The 22,948-nt window shown below is 35.8% G+C and overlaps 2 protein-coding genes across 2 annotated transcripts; both read right to left on the minus strand.

The window, feature by feature from the left end:
- Positions 1-2,284: 2,284 nt before the first annotated feature.
- Positions 2,285-3,262, minus strand: LOC124092754 (olfactory receptor 9G4-like). Its single transcript, XM_046444558.1, has one exon. It carries the CDS (start codon positions 3,221-3,223, stop codon positions 2,285-2,287), a length of 939 nt encoding a protein of 312 aa, XP_046300514.1. The 5' UTR covers positions 3,224-3,262.
- An 18,138-nt stretch (positions 3,263-21,400) lies between these two features.
- LOC124092673 (putative olfactory receptor 2B8) lies at positions 21,401-22,336 on the minus strand. Its single transcript, XM_046444487.1, has one exon. It carries the CDS (start codon positions 22,334-22,336, stop codon positions 21,401-21,403), a length of 936 nt encoding a protein of 311 aa, XP_046300443.1.
- Positions 22,337-22,948: the final 612 nt, after the last annotated feature.

Genomic DNA, 22,948 nt, shown 5'->3' on the forward strand with positions numbered 1-22,948 from the left:
ACAACTTGAACAATATGAATACACATTAATGGGAAGGTACAATTTTATTAGAGAATAAACACAATTAGTAATAAAATGGAAAGGGAAATATGAATGTTTCATTTAATTTTGTTTAATATTTTAAAATAAGAGAATATTAATCAATACATGTTTATAAAGCATAAATATGTTCTTGTATATATCCATTTCAGCAGTAGGGAAAGAATTTTGTAGAAACAGGAACTTATTCAAGTAGACCTAGAGCATGCAGAAGCTCCACACAGAGTAGGAAGGCCTGATACACACTGGTTGTCATGCATGTTAACATATAACTTGGAAAAAAGGTGCATTAGTACTTGTTGTAATGCACAGTAATCAGTAGAGAGGAGGTCCAATGGCATAATTCCAAGATTTTTGATTTAGATAGTATCCCAAAAAAGAAAGAATTTATGTGAACTCTGCCTGTACTGTGTAAGCTATTTTGAACTAATAAGAAAATTGCTACTTAGTGCATTTCTAGTAATGTTAACCTGTGCCAATGGTGTATATATGCATGCACATATGTGTACAGACACACACTTATATACCCCTATGAAAATACCTACCTCAATCCTTTTGTGAGAAGCAACTCACATCTATAATTCAAACAAGAATCAAGATATATATATATATATATATATATATATATATATATATATATATACATATACACATACATATACATATATATATATATATATATATAGAGAGAGAGAGAGAGAGAGAGAGAGAGAGACTGCTGTATCCTGGTCTGGCATAAGAGTATATTAAGTTTATTTTATGTCTGTAAAAGTTTTCTAAACTCCAGATTTGTGTTTAAATAATATTACCAAGACCCTAGTAATAACATGAATGCAAATAAGATAAACATTGGAAGATAAGAAATAAATAAAAATTTAATAAGTAATTAAACATGTTTCACTGATGTTCTAGAACCTGTTTTAAAACATTTCTAATACTTAGCAGCATGCTTTTTACTTAAGACTATAATTTTTACTCAATAGCTATAAATTTCTAACATCTAAACTGTAAACTGCTCATATAGAATATAATTGATAATCCCTAAATTGCAATGGTATTAAAACCATTTGTTCAACATTTCGTTGTTACAAGTATATTGAAAAAAACATCAACTGAACACCTGCCATGTGATTAATATGGAAATGTCACTTTCTACACAAAATTTTCAGTTGGAGGAAAATGATCATTGTTTCCAGGACTAGTGGGGTGCTTGCTAATCTGACGGTTTGATTTTGTTTCAGTCAATAATTGATGTTATTTTCCCCTCTTTGGCTTACATTTTGTGACCCCAGGGAGAGAGTACTATGGAATACTCACTTCCTTTGCAGAGATACTACTCTCTTAAATTGATACCAGATCCCCAAAATACATGTTTCATTGTGAATTTCTATTAAATTTAAATAACACTAAACACTTTGACAAGTATTATGTTAATGTTGGAAGTAAGAAGTTTACACAAATATATTCTATGTATTCAATGAGGTCCTTTGGAGGAAATTTGGAGGGGACAACTTAAAAAATTAATATTTGTAAATCTGAAATAAAGTTCCAGAAATCTCAGCATTTTGTATCATTTGCTTATCAATAATATCTGCTTGCCTACTTAAAACTCAGACTATATGCAAAAACAAACAAACAAACAAACAAACAAACAAAAAACCATTAAATTCTTTTCTACTCTTTCCAAAATGTCCCAAAGAAAATCAAGAGTAAAAATTTTATAAAAAATATAACGGACAAAGATACAGAAGTTTGAACTATTCAGTATTATAGACTTAGAAAATGTACATCACAAAAAGTAATGATAATCATAAAAGAGGGCTTTGTTCAATGTTTCATTGCTACAAGTATAAATTGTCAATTATGAAGGAAATATAGAAATCTGTATTAATGTATTTCTAAGTCTATTGGCTGCAGTGGCACATGACTTGCCATGTCAGTTACTTGGAAGATTGATGCAAAATGTAAAATGAACTTAATGCACAAGTTCAGGGTCATCCCAGGCAATTTATTGAGGCGAACTTATCTCAAAAAAAAAAAAAAAAAGAGGGGGTTTATTTATGTAGCACAGCTACATCAAAAATAGCACAGCTCAGTGGCATAGCACTTGCCTGTCATTTATGTATGAGTTCTTGGATTCAATACCCAGTACCACAGAACAAAACAAAGAAAAAAAATCAATCAAACAAACAAATACCTACAGTCAATAAATTGTAAACTATAATAACATAGTCAAAAATAACCTTCATGCCTGTGATGGAATGGACACTATTGCTTTCTTGAAGGCCTCTTTGACATCTTTATTCCTCAGGCTGTAGATGAGAGGGTTGAGCAATGGGTTGATGATGGTGTAGAACAGGGCAGCCACTTTGTCTGTCTCCTGGGAGTTGCTGGAAGTAGGCCTTGAATAAACAAAGAGCAAGGAGCCGTAGAAGGGCATGACCGAGACCAGGTGGGAACCACAGGTAGAAAATGCTTTAAATCTTCCTGAGGCTGAGCGGATCCTCAGGATGGCCAGGAGGATGTTGAAATATGAAATGAGGATGGCAAGAAGGCAGGAGAGGACAGTGAAGCCAACCATACTGGACAGGATTATCACAGCTGCTCGAGTATCTGAACAGGAAATTTTTATCAATGGTAGAACATCACAGAAAATGTGATCAATGATATTTTTGCCACAGAAACTCAGCCGGAAAGTATTGGCAGTATGGGGTGTGGCATTTAAAACTCCTCCTATGTAAGAGCCAGCAACAAGACCCATGCAGAGAGAAGAGGACATGATACCCGAATAAAGCAATGGATTGCAAATTGCTACATGGCGGTCATACGCCATGGCTGCGAGGAGATAGCACTCAGTATAGGCTGCAAAACAGGAAAAGAAAAACTGAGCCCCACATCCAGCCAAGGAAATGCGCCTGTCTTCTGAGATACAGTTGGCCAAGAGTTTAGGAGTATATACAAAGGTGTACCAGAAATCCAAAAGAGACAGACTGCCAATGAAAAAGTACATAGGTGTATGTAGCTTGGAATCTATCCTGATTAAGATGACCAGGCTCGTGTTCCCTGACAAGGTTAGCAAATAGAGCGTCAGAAATATTGCAAATAGAATCAGCTGCCACCGGGGGTCTGCAGAGAGGCCCAGCAAGATGAATTCAGTCAGGATGGTGCGGTTTCCCACTTCCATGTCCACAAAGGAGAAAACCTGAATATCAGAATATGGGAAGAACAGAAAACAGTGCATCAATTAATCAATTAAGCCATCAATTATTAGGGCGTAGACATTGATCTTTTTTTGTTGTTCTGTTTAGAATTATATGACTTCGATCTGTGACTTTGGAAAACAATTGGGATTATAGTCAGATCCTATTTTAAAATTAGTGCTTCCATTTATTATGGGTTTGATGCAGGACCATTCCCTTATTAAACAAGTGAGAAGAAATAAGCTCACAAAGATTTTAATAGCTTCCTGGCAAGCTGTCTGATTGTGCAAAGATTCGTAAGAGACCACCCAGCTGAATGTTTGGTGCACAGTATATATTTGGCAAATTTCAGCTTTTACTCACAACTCAACAAAAAGATCTTATGTACCAAGTAGTGTGATGGTATTTATAGGAATACTGATATATTGTACTCTTCCTGCTGCTACACTGCAATTAGAAATTCATATTAGGAACTCTGTGCAAGTTACTACTGAGGTCCTACTCTTAACCAGTTTTTCTCCCCTTAACACTATAAGGAAATTGATTTTATGATGATCTTTTTACAGTTGAAGTATTTAAGTATTTAAGTAGCAAGTCTGAGTCACAGAGCTGATGAGTAGCAAGCTCATAATTACCCAGAAATTTCTTAATTGAGAAATGTGCTCCTAACATTAAGCCATTGACCACTCAGAATTGCACAATTCTTTTCTCCTATTTTCTTCTACCCAAGGCAATGCTATGGGTCTCTTAATATACATCCCTCTACTTATTAAAAAGTTTAGAAAGATACCTTACTTGGGAGATCTTTGTTTTTAATTTTCTTCCAAGTGATATAAAATTATATAAAACATTTTATAAAATTATAAAAACATTTAAGAACTCTGTGTAGAGCTAGGAAAGAATGTACCAAATGTAACCTTTCCTTGAAGAGAGGAATTAAGGTCAGTAGTCTAAAACTCTCCCTAAAGGGGAAATTCTATTTGCATATATTTTATCTTCAAAACACTAGGGAAGGCCACAGATAAGAATATTTCAAAATATATATTTGGTAATGAATGTTTTATATCTTCTTTTTTACACCAAAGCAATTAGGTCTTAGAGTGTATAAACAAAATTAGGTGAAAACTTGAGAACACTCCACTAGAAGACTTGATATTTTATTCATGGCTCTGACTTCTGTGTACATGATAAAGAGATCACATAATATTTTTAAAATAACTAATTTATGTACCTATGTGGTACAAAACAAACAAACAAACAAACAAACAAACAAACAAACAAAACAGAGTTCTTTGATTTCCAGGGTGAATCTGTTTTTCTTTTCTTTCTTTTTTTTTTTTTTTTCACTTCTTGAATTTTCCGTTGCCTGTTCTCATCAATAGTTTGCTGTGGGCAGATCCACAGAGATTACAAACCTAGGTCTCAAGAGGCTATTCGTGACTGTCACTTTTGGAATCCAGCCACCACCATGTAAAAACAATTCAGGGTTAGCTCGCTGGGTAAAAAGACATCTGGTCAGGTTCTCTGTTTTATCCAAGCTACATGAGTTTAGGCCCTAGAAATGGGAGTGGGGCCATTCTATATGATCCAGCACCCATTTGAGCTAAGAGCTCACCACAGCCATGAGGAAGACCAGCTGAAGACAGACAGGTCTGGTGCAGGCAGAATTGAATAAATACAGTTCTATATGGGTTTCAGTTCTGATTCCAATACATGATAACTTTATAATATTTAGATATTGTTAATAAGTTCTGAACTTACAATTTTTACCTCTTAAAATGTTAGAAATTTTCAAGTATTGTATGGATAAGATGCATAAAGTCCAGACGCTTGAAAAAAAATACAATAGGAGCTCTTTTATTCCAAGGGAAAGGATAATAATTGCAAAATTTTTGCAAGTTAATTATCTGGGGAAAGGAAATAAGGTCAGGCTTCTACAAAGAGGCAATATAAACCTGGTCGTGGTGTCATTCAGAGAGTCCTGCTGAATTTTACAAATTTATTAATTTTGTTTTCTACTCTCCTGCAATTTTTTTTTGGTTTACACAGCTTGCCTACTTTTGTTGTGATGAAGACCTTTAAAATCCATATTAGCACATTACAAGTACACAATTCAGTATTAGTAAGTGTAGCCAGTATGCTGTGCATTTGATCCCCAGCACTTATTTATTTATTTGTAGCTGAAAGGCTGTGCTCTTTGACCACCTTACCACCTTGATACTTCCCAGCTTCTGGCAGCCACCTGTCTACTCTCTGTCTCTATGATTCCACAGTTAAGGTTAAACTTGTTTTTCTCCATCAGTCTTATTTCACTTAGATAATATTCTATATGTTCATCCATGTTACAATGCCATGTTTAATGGAAATAGGAAAAAAAAATTCATGGTTTATGTAACTAAAAATCTCATAAAGCTAGAACCAATTTAAGAAAGAAATAAGCTGGAGGTATCCTGCTTCCTGATTTCAAACTCTTCCAAAGCTATAGTCATTAAAACAGTACATGACTTGTATAAAAGCAGACCCATTAAGAGCCCAGAAATGCCATTAATCCTTGATAATGTGACCAAGAATACACAGCACGAAAAGAAGAGTTTCTTTGATATGTATATATGTATAACTCCTGCAAAAGAATGAAATTGGACCCATATTTCTTACTACTTGAAATGGATTGAAAACATAAATATAAAAACTTTAATTATAGCCACTTAGAATAAACATAGGTGGGAGGTCCTTGGTATTTGTCCTTGATATTTGTCTTTGGATACAATGCTAGAGGCAAAGAGAGCAGGTGCAAAAATGAACAGATGGGACTGCACACATTTTTGTAATTTGACAAAGAAGTGACATTCTGAGAAGTACAAAGTCCATTGACTGGGGACAGTTTATGTAGAGTGCTAACATTCTATGAGAAGAGTTGATTAGCATGTTTAAATGGAATTTGGATGTAGTTCTAGTGGTAATTACATGGGTAATTTTCTAACAGTCAATCTCCTTCAGGGAACACATATAAGTTTTGTTGTTGTTGTTCCTTTTGGAAGCACAGACTTTCTGTGATTCCAATTTGTTAACAACTGTTATAGACTCTGTAAGAAAAGAATAGACCTTCTCATGTTGCAATATTGTGTGGCAGAGCAGATTAAGAAAATTCATATGCACATATATCTTCTCTTACATGGGATAATATAATCATTTTTGTTGAAGTGAGAGTATCAAGATGACTGCATTCTTTTCATTTTGATATTTTAATTCTCATTCTTGTTCACCTAAAATAATAAACTTTAAGCTTGTGCACATTCTCTAGCAACTGTATCCCATAAGTTCTTTATCTGCAAGTAATAAATAGATTTGAAGTTTTTGGAATCATGCATCTCTTTGAGGATATGATAAAAATAATAATAATTCTCTATATACACATAAACACATATGTATAACACTTATATATAGGTCTGCATGTATACACAAATATGAAAATATTCACAAACCCAATATTTTTGTGGATTTTGTGCACATGATTCCCAGGTTAAAAATTCTAAGATTCAAAGATAGCCATGTTTGTGTACAGTGCTAACAATCTATAAAAAGAGCTGATTAATTTAGCATGCTTAAAGATGGACTTCCAATCTTCACTTCCAAAACAGATCTGTTTATTTCTTGAATTGGGAATCAACCTATTTCCTTTGTTTCCTATTAGCTCTGAATAACCCAGCAAATACCTATGTCCCTATCTTCGAGTCCTATCCTAATTTGTTCTCTTTTAACCACCTGCACTGCTGCCACCCTGGTCTAAACCAACATCATCTTTTCAAGGAGGAGTCAATAGCTTCTAACTTGTCTACACCCTTATTTCCCTGTAGTCTATTTCAATAGAGCATCCAGAAGGATACTTAAAAGTACAAGGGAGGGAACAGGTAATATGACTCTTGGATTTAAAACATGTGAAACTCCCAATTTATTTTAAGTGCAAATCAATTTTTTTTTACAATGGCCATGAAATCATTCATGGCTTTACTCTGCAAGTTGCAATATTCTGACCCTCATTCCTCTTTTGCTCTGTTCCAGCCTTATTGACTTTCTCAAAATTTCACCAACATGACATTCTGCTGTAGTATCAAAGATTACTGACCATCTGTTTCTTCTGCCTGAAGATACATGCGTGGCTCATCCCCTCACTTCAAGTGTTTTTCATGTCATTTTCTAACCAAAGCCCATTCTGATAACTATTTTATGTGCCTCAATCACTTTCAACCAACAGTCTCCATCTTATTTTCTTTGTTCATATTTCTCTATCACCGCCACCCCACTGATGATATAGTCATCTCCCAAGTAACTGAATTGATTTTTTTTCTCCTGACCACAATGCAATATCCTAAAAAGAGTTTTATTTTGCATTCTGCTATAACCCAGCATATAGAACTGTTTCAAGTGAAAAGAGACCCTTAGTTAATCCTTCTACAATGAATAAATGGGGGAATTTTACTTATATCTTGAAATTTTTTTTGTCTAACATATTGTCTACTTTTATCCTAGTTCAAAGCATTCAGGTTATAAAACTACCAGTCATTTGAGTTTACTAGCACAGTGTACTGTTATCACTACTAAGAAGGAAGAGTAAAGGAAAGAGAAGGTGCATTCTTAAGACCTCAAATCCATACGGAATTTGAGAGAAGTTGCCAATTAAAATGGAAATGTGAAATGATAGGCGTAAGATACATCAGAGCTTTTCATGTTAAAGCCTCCTACATAGAATGGCTCATTGAGCGGCATCTTACCACATAGCAGTTCTCTCAGGAGAATTAAAAATTTTATGGAAATAATGTGACCTCTGGAACCTGGAAATGAGAAGTAAGAAATGAAACTTTATACACTAGAAGTCTGGAAGACAGAGCAGAACATCAATGAGAATCGAAAGTATGGCCGGTTTTGTCCTGTAAATTTCTCCACTACCTAAGTAAAAAATGCATGGTCTGACAAAACTACCCAGATTGAATTTTATATTTACATGAGCGCAGAATAGCATGGGGTAGAATCTGACGAGAGAGAGAGAGAGAGAGAGAGAGAGAGAGAGAGAGAGAGAGAGAGAGAGAGAGAGAGAGAGAAAGCAATGATCCATTTAGAGTCAAGCAAGACTGCATTGCCTTATAGTGGCCGCTAAAGTTAACAGAGGCCAAACTGGTTCTGAACCTCACCCAAGTTGCTTACTTTGGTCAGTTCCTAAAAGTGACGCTCCTTTCCATGTCCTCTGGTGGCTAGTCATGGCCTGGTCGGAGCCTATACATGCCTTTCCTCAACAGCCCTTTGAGAATCCTCCTACAGAGAGGTAGGGAACCTGTCCTCAGTCTCCAAAGATTCAATTCGAGTCCATCTGGAATTTGCTGACGACATTTTAATTAGGATCTGATGAATTGGGTAACCTTTTATTAAAAGTTGACACCACGGATCTAAATCACAATATAATCATTAAGTGTACCTGATGATAGAAATTCTACAATTATACTAATTAGACTACCTTGAATTTATTCTATGGTACATAATTTTTCCCTCCTCCTGTGATCTTCTCTTCCTCCGTGCTACCTTTCCTTGTCTCTACCGTGAGAAACTCTTGTCATCTTTGGAATTATGGGCTGAATCATTCCTCCTTAATATCATATTAATATTCTAATATCTAGATCCTCAGAATGTGGCAGTGTTTGAAGACACAATTTTTTTAAATAAAGCATTTTTAGTGCATTCTAGTTATACATAATATTTGGGTTATTCTGGCATAAATATACAAGCTTGTAATAAAATTCTTCCAATGAAGTCCCCCGGACTTTCCCTTTTCCTCTCTTCCTCCCTCCCCATGTTCCCTTTTCTCTCTTCCACAGTTCTTTTTCTCCTTATTTTTATTTTTTAATTAGTGCACTTTATATATGTATATATATGTGTATGTGTGTGTGTGTATATATATATATATATATATATATATATATATATAGGCAGACAGGTGAAATAAAGAGATATCTAAGTTCAAATAGTAATTAAATAGTATTATCAATATGATATTATATATATATATATATATATATATATATATATATATATATATATATATATATATATATATAAAAATTATCAGGTGAAAATTAGAAATTCTCACATAACTGGGATTTATACACACATGCACACACACACACACACACACATATCTCCATCTCACACCTAACTAAATAGATAACCTAAGGAATGAAAGAAACACATCTGATAAGATGTTAATATGAAAATGTGAAAGAATGCAAACGTTTCAATAGCATACACACACAGGGAGAGCAAAGAAAATTAACAATTGGAATCAATAATGTGAGTAAAATATAAACAAAGAATCTTGTTGTGCTTAAGATGTGGAATGTTCCCCAAAGGCTCAGATTGAACCTTTGAAACACTTGGTCCCCAGTGTTTCAAAGTTTTGAGGTCAGACATTTAGGAAATACTAAATCATGAAGGCTGTAATGTAGTGGATTAACCATTTTTTTTTTAAATTTAGAAATCTGAATGTTATTGGGAGGTAAGACATAGTAAGAGGAAGTAGATCATTAGGGGTGTTCCTTTGGGGGCTATATCTTCTCCTCGACCCTTTCTTTCTCCCTGTTGGCTCCCTGGCTGTCATGACCTGGCCATCTTGTCTTGCTAAGTACTTCTGTTATCACGTTCATCTGCACCTCAGGCCTAGAGCAATGGAGCCCCCCGACCATGGACTTAAAAGTCAGAAATTGTGAGCCAAAATAAACCTTTCCATCTTCAAGTTGTTTGTGTCAGTATTTGGTCACAGGAACAAAAAATTACTAAAACAGACCTAAATTGGCACTTTTTCAAAATAAGATATATAAATGGGAAACACAGGAAAAAATGCTCAACATTACTAAAAATAGGGAAATGCAAATTAAAATCACAGTCAGGTATCATATCATGCTGTTAAAATGGTTATTGCCATATACCAAAACGATAATAAGCATTGGCAAAATTGTGGAGAAGAGGGAAGTCTTACACAGTGTTCACAGAAGTGTAAAATAGTATAGCCATTATGAAATAAGTTACAAATTCTCCTTAAAGTAGTAAAGATCAAATGAGGTATGATGACACTTCCTGTAATCCCAGTGACTTGGGAGGCTGAGGTAGAAGGATTATTACAAGTTCAAGGCCAGCCTGGAAACTTAGAAAGAACATGACTCAAAATAAAATTTAAAATGGTCTAGAGGTTCAGCTCAGTGGTAGAGCACTTCTGGATTTAATTCCCGGTGCCATAACTAACTAAATAAATAACTAAATGTAAGAATAGAACTACCATCCAGCAATCCCTTTCTAAGCATTGTGTATGTATACACACACACACACACACACTACTATATATTATATAAAATACATGCATATGAAATATGTAGATATATATTTGTGTGTGTGTATATATATATATATATATATATATATATATATATTTCAGATTTCTAAAATGTAAATCATACCATTTGCCACTACATGGATTGTCCTAGAGGTATGTAAAATAACCCAGACTCAAAAAAGACAAATACAGCATTCTCTTAACTATAGGTGAAATATAAGAGTCAATATCACAAAAAACAAAGTTTATAATGGTGGTAACAGGGGCTAGGAAAAGATGGGGAGAATTATGAGATGTTATTCAAAGAGTACGAAATTTAAGTTACACAAGATGAATAAGTTCTCAGAATCTAATGTACAGCATGATGACTATTACTAAATATTCTGCATTATATTTTTGAAATTTGCTAACAGAGTAGATTTTAAAAGTTTTCACAACACAGACACCCACACAAAAATGGTACTGAGGTGAAGGGTAGTTAATTAACTTGATGATGGTCATAACTTCACTGTGTATACATGTATCAAAACATGTTCTTCATCTTAAATGTACATAATTTTTATTTGTTAAATATATTAAATATATTTTGATAAAGCTTAAAAAGTAAAAGATACACACTGGCATACATATCCTTTTTTTATTAATGTCACAGTATCATTAATTTTAAAATATATTCAAATTCTTTGAAACCAACTTAAAAGAAGAAAAACAGACTGGGGTTCTCACCTTAAACAATGATTATTTCTTGTTATCTGTTTTTATCAATTTCTGAGACTACAGGTTAATAACAGTGACAATTGATAATGTTTTTTAAAATCATTTCCCCAAATATTTTTATTAAAGGAAACTTTGTTCTATCTAACATTTCCTCAGGCCATCTTTGACGTCTTTATTTCCTCCCTTCCTCCCTTCCTCCCTTCCTCCCTCCCTTCTTCTCTCCCTTCTTCCTCTCTCTCTCTTTCTCTCTTTCTTTCTCCTGGGATTGAACGTAGGGGTGCTTTACCACTTAGCTATATCCTCAGTCTCAGTCCTTTTTATTTTCTATTTTGAGACGATGTCTCCCTAAGTTGCTGTGGTTCTCACCAAGTTGCTGAGGCTGGTCTCAAAATTTTGATTCTCCTATGTTGATCCATCCAGTCACTGGGATTATAGGCATGAGGCACCATACCCAGCACCATCTTTAGTTCTTTTTTTTAATATTTATTTTTTAGCTGTAGTTGGACACAATACCTTTATTTTATTCATTTATTTTTTATGTGGTGCTGAGGACCGAACCCAGGGTCCCACACGTGCGAGGCGAGCACTCTACCGCTGAGCCACAACCCCAGCCCATCTTTATTTCTTACTCAAGGGGTTCAATACTGGGATCACCACAGCACAGAACACCAATACCACTTTGTCTGGGGCACTGCTAGTGTGCATTTGGACGTAATGAAAAGAAATAAATCATAGTACAAGGTCACAGATTTTAGATGAGATGTACGGGTGGAGAAGGGCTTAAGGTGGCCCTTGGTGGAACCCATGTTCTAGATGGATGCAGTGATGGATGAGTAAGGGATAGAGTCAGTATGGTGGGAGTGATATGTTGGAGATGAGTCTAAAATTCAGCACAGATTAGTACTCTCCTTCATATCATAGGCCAATTTTACAAATGGGCGAAGATAACCCAAGAAATCAATGATATTTTTACCATGGTAATTCAGAGTCAATGTCTCACTGATGATGATAGTAGAGTGTGCAAAGTCATCAAAGTATGAAGCTGCAACAATACTGGTTTATAACTTTGGGAACATAGTGGAGGAATAAATAAGAGATTCAAAATGGTCACATAGTAGTAATAATTCATGGTGGTTAACAGGTAACATTCCCTGTGGACCAGTCTAGCAGAGAAGAAGAACTGAGCCAGGCAGTCAGCACAGGAAACACTTTTGTCTTCAGAGATGCAGGTTTTCAGGATTAAGGGATCAAAACAGAGGAATACTAGAGATCCAGGAATAGCAGAACTCCAGGGAAAAGCTACATGGGTATGTGGACCTTAGAATATGCACAGAACAGAGAAATGAGGGTTAATTTTCCCTCATGACATTGCTGACATGTATGATGAGGAAGATAAAAAAAGAGTATGCTTCCTAACACCACATTTGTTGTGAACCCTAAGTACAATCTCCTTCACTACCCTGAAACTTTTCTCATGTATCGAATTTTGGATTTCTATGGTGGCTTTTGTAAAAATAGTAATACACGCATCATGGCTTCAGATATTATTCTATGCTTTAGATAATTATCATATGTTTTAGATAATCAAAAACTCATTGGATTCATGTTTTTCTTTGTGAGATGTGCCTACGATAAACTGGGTATTGTCCTTTGGGATGGTGGGAAGTCATTTCTATGCTTCCTTGGAAGTTAGTAAGCATATTGCCGCAGTCTGGCTGGGCACACAATCACGAGCCACCACACAGCTTGTAGATTCAAACAGCAACTCTTTATTCCCGAACTCACACCAGCCGTCTACAATCACGTTCTGGTGAAATCCACGTTCTCTGCCCAAATCCACCTCCACTGGGCTTCTATCTCCCCAAAAATACTGTCTGAATCCCGTGAGAACTCAAGGGGAACTCAGGCAGCAGGATATGCCCTATTCCCAGCAGGAATAATCTTAAACCTTAAACCTGGAACCTAAACTGGGAACGCCCTAAACCCGATTATCTTAAACCGGGGGGAACACCCTAATCCGCCCTGGTCCTTGAGCAAGGTCACCTACATTCAATGTCACTGCAAAATGTCAGCAACATGGGGTACGCTGGCAAGGAAATTATCATACCTACTTGGCTAATGGCTCCCAGCAGCATATAAAGTAGTATATGTCACCTTATATTTTCAGTCTAAATCTTCATCCTATAGGGAGAGGGAAACTTGTGTATACTCTCCTTATGATGCACTTAGGGAGCTGGGGAACCATATGGAATATATGGAAAAGGGTTTCTGAAGGAATGCTCTGATGTTTCTTCAGGTCTTTGAATTCTTTACATTTTCCCAGATAATTACTTGAAGAAAAACTTATTATTTTAATTTTAATTTGGACTATCACTGGAAGTACATTATACTGTAATATTCTCAAAGTTAATATTTTCTCCAAAATTGTATTCACAAAACCAAGTATACAGGTTTACATTGAAGTAAAAAAGAACAGATAGGCTTACATGATAGGTATGTGAGTTCACATTCTTTGAATAAAAGACTTGTTACTTTCCCTGTTCTTGAGCTATAAAATATCAGGTGATGATTTTTCATTCAACCTATGTTTAATACTTGATGAAAAATATGGGATATATATATATATATATATATATATATATATATATATGTGTGTGTGTGTGTGTGTGTGTGTGTATCTGATCTCATAGAATTTATGTTTGTAGGGAGATAAGATAAAAGAAATTACCTTGTGTCACAGGAAAAATACAATGTGTTAAAAGAGAATCATATATCTTCATGCCTGTTCTCTACCTAGTTCATTTCACTTCAGCTTTGAAAAGTGATTTTACTACCTGAAGTTACCCAGTGACCCAGCTCTTACTGTGAAATTAAAGGTTAACAAAGTTTGTATACCTTACAAGACACTCATTTGTTAAAGCTCATATTTAATGTAGTTTTAGAAATAAAAATCAGACAAGTTTTTTAAAAGATATCATTTTTATCCATATTATTAACTATTTAAAACCATAACATATATGAAAAGATATAATAATCATATAGAATGTCCAGAAATATTTCTGTCTATTGGCACATGTTTAAATGAGGAAATCAAGCAGGAATGATCCTCCTCCTTTCACTTACATTTCCCGTTATTCTCATATTTTACTTAGTTTGTTTTAAGAGTAAATAATGAAAAACTCATTATTCTCATATTTTACTCAGTTCATTTTAAGAAAAAATTGCTAAACCATATACTTGTGTTTTAGCAAAGTTTTATTTTGGCAAGATGAGTAAAATCTCAAAACAATAAGATATGTAATACAATATTATTTAAAAGATTTATATTTTAGGCATTACTGTTAGATTACATTGCCCAGGTATGATTATTTTTTAAACAATTTTGTACATTTATGTAAATTTATAAAATATGCAGCTATAAAATGGCAAGGTATTTAGGATTAGCCTAAAAGTGGGGATTATTATAGATTTCAAAAAAATATATTTAGCAAACCTGCAGCCTAATTCTTTAGACTGGCACTTGGCAACATTTTCTTTTCAGACTGTTAATAAGTTGAACTCAGATATAAGTCACAACAAAATTCTCTAAATCCAAGCAGAATATACTTTGAATTAGTTAATTTTATCTATCATATATACTAAAAGTCTGTGCATTAGCATGATATTCTAGTACACACAGCATTAGACAAAATGGTGGCAGCTCAGGGTAAGCTTTTCTGTTACTTATTCCTATACTTCATTTTTTAAAATTATTTTTTATTCTAACTTGTTAAATATGACAGCAGAATGCATTATAATTCATATTATACATATAGATTACTAATTTTCATATCTCTGATTGTACACAAAGTAGTCACAACATTCGTGTCTTCATACATGTACTTAGGGTAATGATATCCATCTCATTCCACCATCTTTACTACCACAATTCTCCCTCCTTTCCCCTCCCTCCCTTTTGCTCTATCTAGAGTTTGTCTAATCCTCCCATGCTCCCCCTCAACCCCATTATGAATCAATATCCTTATATTATAGAAAACATTTGGCATTTTTTTTTGGGGGGGGGATAGGCTAACTTGACTTAGAATTATATTTTTTATAATCTATTTACCTGCAAATGCCATGATTTTATTCTCTTTTAATGCTGAATAGTATTCCATTATGTTACATACTACATTTTTTTAATCCTTTCACCAACTGAAGGGCATCTAGTTTCTTCTCATAAGATGATATATAATCAATCAACAGATATATGAAAAAATATTCAACATCTCTAGAAACTAGAGCAATGGAAATCAAACTACTCAAGATTTCATCTCACTCCAGTTAGAATGGCAGCTATTAAGAATAAAAACAGCAATAAATGTTGGCAAAGATATGGGGAGAAAGGCACACTCATACATTGCTGATGGGACTGCAAATTGGTGCAGCCAATCTGGAAAGTAGTGTGGCAATTCGTTGGAAAACTGGGAATGGAACCACCATTTGACCCAGCTATCCCACTCTTTGATTTATAATCAAAGGACTTAAAGCAGCATACTAAGGGACACAGCCATATCAATGTTTATAGCAGCACAATTCACAATAGCTAAACTGTGGACCAACCTAGATGCTCTTATTCCTATACTTTTAAGGACATTTTTCAGTTGGTAACTCCCTCAGACTGGTTAATTTCATTACTGAGTTGTTGACAGTTGATGGATCATAATGAAAATGCAATGATGAATATTCCAGATCTTTTATCCCTTGACCACATGCTCTGACTGGTAACTGCATGTTTTAAATGCTGTTACATGAATACCAGAATGATGTGTCAGAAACAATATACAGGTGGGTATTTGAAAACTGTTTAGTCTTAATGTGAATGATATACTCTAAAACTAAATGTGCAATTTCTCTAGCACCACATTCGGTGATTAGCATTAGGTATGTATCCTTTGCATACCATAGCCATGCCCCGTTTCCTGTAAGTGCAATCCTTTATGTTCACATGCTGTCTCACCCCACTTCACCTGACTTCATTTGGGAGGCTCTTGCATGTATTTTTACCTTTGCAGTGAATTGCCTATGCTAATTCAAATGAGAGCTATTGTTTTTATGTTGACATAACTCTAAATATTACAAATGTTTTACCATATACTAGCTCTAGTCTTTTAAGTAAATTTAAGGAATATATTCTTGTTTAAGTTTAAAAAGAGAGAGAGAGAGAATCATAGGCAAAGTATTATGGTAGCTCACTAGAAGGATAGCACATTCTCTTGGGAGATGAAAAAAGGTCTGTGGAGTATGGAGACCTGAACTGTCTTTGAAACATGGACCAAAAATTAAAAAGGGAAGCAGGTGAGATAGGGCATACAAAAAAAAAAAAAGAGAGAGAAAAGAAGTATAGTGGATAGACACAAAAACTAAAGTGCATATCTAGGCCATTTGCATAGGGTACCCAGTGGGAGGGTTTAGTGGTGAAACTGGAGTGCAGCTAAATCATCAGGCACCAAAGTGAAATCGTGGAATATATACCTTGGAGAGCAGAGTGTCATCTCTTCTAGATTCCAGGGAACATCCCTGCTGGGGCCCTGGAATGCTGTCACATATCCATCAGCATAGCAACATAGCTGCTCTGCTGGTAAATCTGTGAAGCCTCTGGATATGGAATCAGGTTTAATGGCATAGATCAGGTGCTTTTCTTAATGGGGCTGCATAAAGCTCTTGCACTTGGCTCAGGGTCTGGTCTCCTCCCAAAGGAAGAATTTAGGGTAACTTTCTTGCATGTATGCCTTATAGAGGATTCCTGGAATCATTAAAGTCTAAGAATCCTGATGTGTCCCACAGTTACCCCTTCAAGCTAACAATTACCAAAGTCCTTTGCTTGTCCCTCAAGTTTATATTCCATAAGCCATCTCTCTGTGTTTCTCCTCCCTGCTCCCAATCACCCTCCAAACTCTCCTGTAAAGCTATTTCTTAAATGACCTCTACCTCTTCCTGCCTCTCTATCCCTATCAATTCTCTTCCTTCTGCCCTCCATGCTTCCTTGATGGTCTCAGCTCCTTGACTCAGGTTGTCCAAACTCTTTCTTTATGGACCAGCTTAAATAACACTCCTTAGAATCCCGGTCTCCAATATCTTGAGCTGGTAAGAAAACGTTCTCTTTTGCATAGCAAATCATTTAATTTACCGCCATCTTATCTCATGTGTGTGAGATACATATGAATAAGTGGCTAAATATTATATAAGGTGAATCTAGTTTCCCCATCTCAAAAGCTAGGTCATAATAGATACTTAGGAGTGCCTGTGAAGAATACAGTGAGAAGAAATGTTTGTTGGTGACACTTCTTTAAACAGCTACACTTACTCCAGAACTGTGCAGTCCAGGGAGAAGCTTCAGAAGGAGTATTTTGATCTGCATATTTAACTCTGTTAGATGGAGGGTTTGTGTGCACAGCAATTATTCACCAGAACTGGCTTTAGGGGACTGGACAATAGACCACAGTGAAATTAACACTATGAATGGTATCCACATATGACATCTCAATTTTCAGTCTTGTCCTAGTCATTCCCTTCCGTATACTTATTCAAAGTCAAGCCACACTGAACTCAATGCTTTTTCTTATTTGTATTCGCCTCTATGTCCCCCAATTCACTAATCCACTTACGAAATACAAACTTACGTTTTATAAGGGTCTGGTCTCCTCCCAAAGGAATCATCACATGTATAAATAATACCTGGAGTAACCCAACATGATTTTCTGGCCTGTAAATGGGAGTCAGCGATGTCTGCATCATAGGGTTGCTAGGAGAGCTACCCATGGTCATTTGACTGAGGCCAATTGTCCCTCTTGCTCAAGGTAGCTTTTGGTTTTGCCAGTTGTCCTGGAATAAATGCCATCTTTCACTCTCAAAAGTGCTCTTCCTCAGATATTAAAATAGATAAAAGCCGAAGTGTCCTGTATTTAAGTGCTTCCAAGCTTAATAAGTGGTTGACCTCCAATGTTCTGAGAAGTGCTATGCATATAACTCTGCTATAACTACAAAGCATACACACTTTAAAGTGATGGCCTACTTTGGGGACTGAGAGAATTTAAAGAAGATTCAGTTTATTTTATCCTCAAGTTCTGGGATATATTAGGTAAGAAACAGATGCCAGTTGAACAAGTGAATGTGACCAGATCTGGCTGAGAAACAGGAGAACTGATGACTCCTAGACACAATTCTGAGCCTCAGGAAATCTACTGGACATATGTATGAGCTCCCTAAAATGCATGAGAAGACATGTTTGCTGGTGGCACTTCTTTAAACAGCTACACTTACTCCAGAACTGTGCAGTTCCAGGGAGAAGGAGTATTTTGATCTGCGTATTTAATTCTGTTAGATGGAAGGTTTATGTGCGCAGTATTATGTATTATGAGAGAGTATTAATACTCCTATATTTTACTATCATGAAACTGAAGTTGTAGAATTAGAACAAATGTTTCCTGATTCTTTTTCTGATATTTTTTACAAAACAGAGAGATGGAGAGCATTGTAAAGAGTGATAGCCATAATCAGAGTGTGGGAAGACGTTTGGGGCACCTCTATAAAGGGCTGGATACATGGCCATGTTCAGTCTGGTGGCATGACTAGATTCATAAGTCAGTATTTGCACAGGGATACGCTGTGAAACACTTGTTGAAAAACCCTCATTAGCCTATGATTTCAATGAGCTGAAACTTTGCAAAGTCAAGCAAGCTAGAGAAGTCAGTGTACTCTGAAGGTATAGAAAGAGGAAGAGAGGAGATGGTGTCCAAGGAGCATTTCAGATTATGATGAAAGGTGATGAATTCCTTTCATTATGAAACTGGTTTCCCTTTGCCATTTTATAATCCTCATGCTTTCTAACTGGGCTATGAAAGTTAAAGGGAAACATGCCCCCTTGGGAAAATGGTAACATGACAGAAGATAGTGTTTATTACATCATTTAAACCTACAGGGATATGATAACATTTTTCAAAATTGCATTATTGTCCTTAAGATTAACCATATAAATCCAAACAGTAAAAATAAAGATCATTTCAGGATAAAGTTTACAGATTTATAGCAAATTTACTTTCAGAAATTAAAGAGATGATGGTATATAATACTGATAGATAGATGACAGTCTTATCCAACAAATATCCTTATTTTATAAATGAAGGAATTGAGGTCCACTTCCTGGACATTCAGGAATGATACCCCATATTAATAAACATTGTTAACTGAGAATCTTGTGTTTATAATTTTATTCTCTAAATATAATTGCTTAAAGCACATGGTGATACTGAGCAATCAATCACTGAGAAATATAGTTTATGGCAATAGAGTATTCTTGATTATTTTCTAGAATTTTATTTTAAAATGTTAGGATATTTCCCAGCTGTGTGATACCTATGAGTCTATAGTCCCAAACAAACCTTGAGACACAATTGGACAAATACAATTGGATATTTGAAGCTGTGTGGGACCAATAATTCACCAGTATTTGTGTTAGTCTTAAAAATCAATTATTCTTTGCTCTAACAATGATTGTAATGTACAGCAAATGGAATATCCCATTAAATGTCTTTGAAACATTGTATTTTCCTTTTATGTCAAAAGAAGCAAACAGAAAAAAAGAAAAATTACTTGAAGAGGTTTAGGTGAGACCTAGTTTAGGGCAAGGGCTGTCTCCATTAAGATTTTTTTTACTCACAAAACTTTCTGATTGTATTTATCATTTGAAATTTTGTGTTTCTTTTTAAAAATTAATATGAGGTTTCTAAATTATAAATAGTAAACTTATTATGTGTGCCTTATTTGAAGATATTTGGGAAAATTTTAAATGTTGCTTTTTGATCTAAGTAAGTTATTCAGAAAAAAAAAATCTATTAAAAGTTGTTGTGGGGCAGGTCACTCAGAAAACACACCAAGTCCCAGTTTTGTCCAAATTGAAGAGTTTTTATTTAGCTGGTGGGCCGGCAACTGCTCCCCACAGGACCCATAACTGCAAGGAACAGCCCTGAGCCTGAGCATTTTAGGATTTAAAGGCAAAAACCACCTCTGGGTTGAGATAGCTGCAAGCAAGCAAGTACAGAAGCTGAACTGGGCAATTAGCAAGACAATGCAATGGGTACATTAATATTTCCCAGGGGAATTTCCAGGTTGGCATAACAGCAAGCAGAAGGGAAGTGGGTAAAAATGACCCTAATTGAGTACACAGAGGAATTGGATATATATGTGTCCATGAGGTCAGGAGTCATTTTTATTTTGTTTAACATTATATTACATTGTCATTCAGAAATAGGTTATGAAAAAATAGGTTATGTCTATTAATTTATATTTCGCCAAATTTGCTTATAATTACTGTTATGTTTTTGTCCATCCAATTAACCTAAGTTCAGCACAAACCTACTGATGAATAAAATAAGATTTCTTGATCCATTGAAAACAGGGGAATGAATATATGCCAGAGGGAACCATGGAGTGTCTCATCTAAACATGAAGATGTGGATCTAGCTTAGGATTTGTGGGGAGGAAAGAGTCTAAATTGAATTTAAGTGAAGCAATGTTTTAATATACTTATTGCAATGTAGGGCTACATGTGGAGGATCCATGTCAAGTCTAAACCAGAAAGTACACACAGAGTCCTGCTTTCCAAGAAACTACAAAACAAACAGATGTGAAATGTTGAAACTGAAAATACTCAATCTGAGGTTCTACATTTGCAAAGAAAATTGAGATTTCCCTGGTTCAAAATGACTCGGAACCTTTGAGCAGAGTTCAGATGTTTCATCTTGCTGATGTGATTTCAAGTAACTAATTTTAGGGAGTCTATGGTTTTATAGAAACAGGTTTTTAGTAACAAAATAGGACTCACTCAACAAAGGCAGTAGTGCTGAATCATTAGAGCATTTGTGAGTCCTGGGAGAAAACGTTATTTTCCTATTGCATTTACAACTGAATTTATGTGACTTTTCTGCAGGACAGAGCACAGGTTAACAGAGCAAGTCATTTTTATTCTCCCACTTCATACTCAGAGGGCAATTATTTTACAGTACAGTTGAACTTGGGGTCTTGTTAATGCCTCTTACGTCCTCTGTTTTGCAACTGCTCTTCTCAAAGCTCCTTTCACATCCTGGTTCCTCAGGCTGTAGATCAAGGGGTTGAGCATGGGTGTGACCACTGTGTAGAAGACTGCGATGACCTTGCCCCCGGCCCTGGAGGACTTAGACTGGGGTCTCATGTACATGAAGATGGCGGTTCCATAGAATAAGGCCACCACTGTCAGGTGGGAGGCGCAGGTGGACAGTGCCTTGTACCTCCCAGAGGCTGAGCGCATTCTGAGAACAGAGAGAAGGATCTGGGCATAGGAAACAACAATGAGGAGGAAAGGGATGAAGACAATGACAATACTGAAGATGAAAACAACCAGCTCTGTGAGTGAGGTGTCCGTGCAAGCCAGCCTCAGGACAGAAGGCACCTCGCAGAAAAAGTGATTCAGGACATTGGGCCCACAGTAGGGCAAACTTAAGGTGAGGACATTGATTACCATGGAACTCAGGAAGCTACTGGACCAAGAAATGGCTGCCAGTTGGACACAGGTGTTCCGGTCCATAATGACAGTATAGTGAAGCGGATGACAAATGGCTACATATCTGTCATAAGCCATGACACCAAGGAGAACACATTCAATCATTCCAAAGGAGAGAGAGAAGTACATCTGCGTAGCACAGCTGGAGAAAGGGATGGTCCTCCTTCTCCCCACCATGTTGGACAGCATTTGTGGGACATTGGTGGATGTGTAGCAAATGTCTAGAAAGGACAGATTTGTGAGGAAGAAGTACATGGGTGTCTGGAGACGAGGTTCTATCTGGATAATGGTGATGATGATAATATTCCCAACAACTGTTAATAAATAGAAGAACAAGAATACAACAAAAAGAATGAGCTGTGTCTTTGGCTCAGATGAAAGTCCTAGGAACACAAATTCAGTCACAGTAAAGTTTATTTTCATTTTATCCATTTTTGTTTTCAGGCCACCTTGCTTTCAAAGAATCATGAACGTGACTGAAGACAAAATTAAATGCCCCATATATCAGAGATTAAAAATGAAAGGTTTGAGAAAGTAAAGAGAACTCTTAGTCTGGGATTTAACCTTGAGGACCTGAGGTTTATTACAAATGGAAAGTTTTTCTTCGGGTTTTGGAAGCCATATTCTGGTGAGATGAGAGTATCAAATCCAAGTCTCATGGATGTTGGCAGATATTCTTGCCATTCTAGAAAAAATAGTTTTATTTGTTCATAATCATTCCAGGCACTAATCAGTCTTCAAAGCCTTACTCACACCTCACACCCTTCAAAACTTTCTCATTCCCTTTTCTATTTGCACCTAGAAATAGAGAAGCAACGTGCAACATTCAAGGAAACAGCAATTAAAGCATGGCCTCATGTGCTGTCCCAGTGATTGACAATTAAAGGCAGGACAGCAGCCTGAGCTGCGTTTATGTGGCCCTGAGGCACCTTCTTGGACTCAGGCAAACTGACCACCAGAAAACAAAGACTGCACACGAGCAAAACCAGACACGATATGCACTCAGTGCCATTTCTCATCTTCCCCACGTTCATGCTATGTGAT

Source organism: Marmota monax, unplaced genomic scaffold (assembly GCF_021218885.2).
Source record: "Marmota monax isolate L192 unplaced genomic scaffold, Marmota_monax_Labrador192_F-V1.1 WCK01_AAM20220418_F8-fsc00038, whole genome shotgun sequence".
Lineage (NCBI taxonomy): Eukaryota > Metazoa > Chordata > Mammalia > Rodentia > Sciuridae > Marmota > Marmota monax.

What these genes read in the sequence shown, in the direction of transcription:
- LOC124092754 (XM_046444558.1), bottom strand. Translation starts at nt 3,223, where the DNA reads ATGGAAGTGGGAAACCGCACCATCCTGACTGAATTCATCTTGCTGGGC.
- LOC124092673 (XM_046444487.1), bottom strand. Translation starts at nt 22,336, where the DNA reads ATGGATAAAATGAAAATAAACTTTACTGTGACTGAATTTGTGTTCCTA.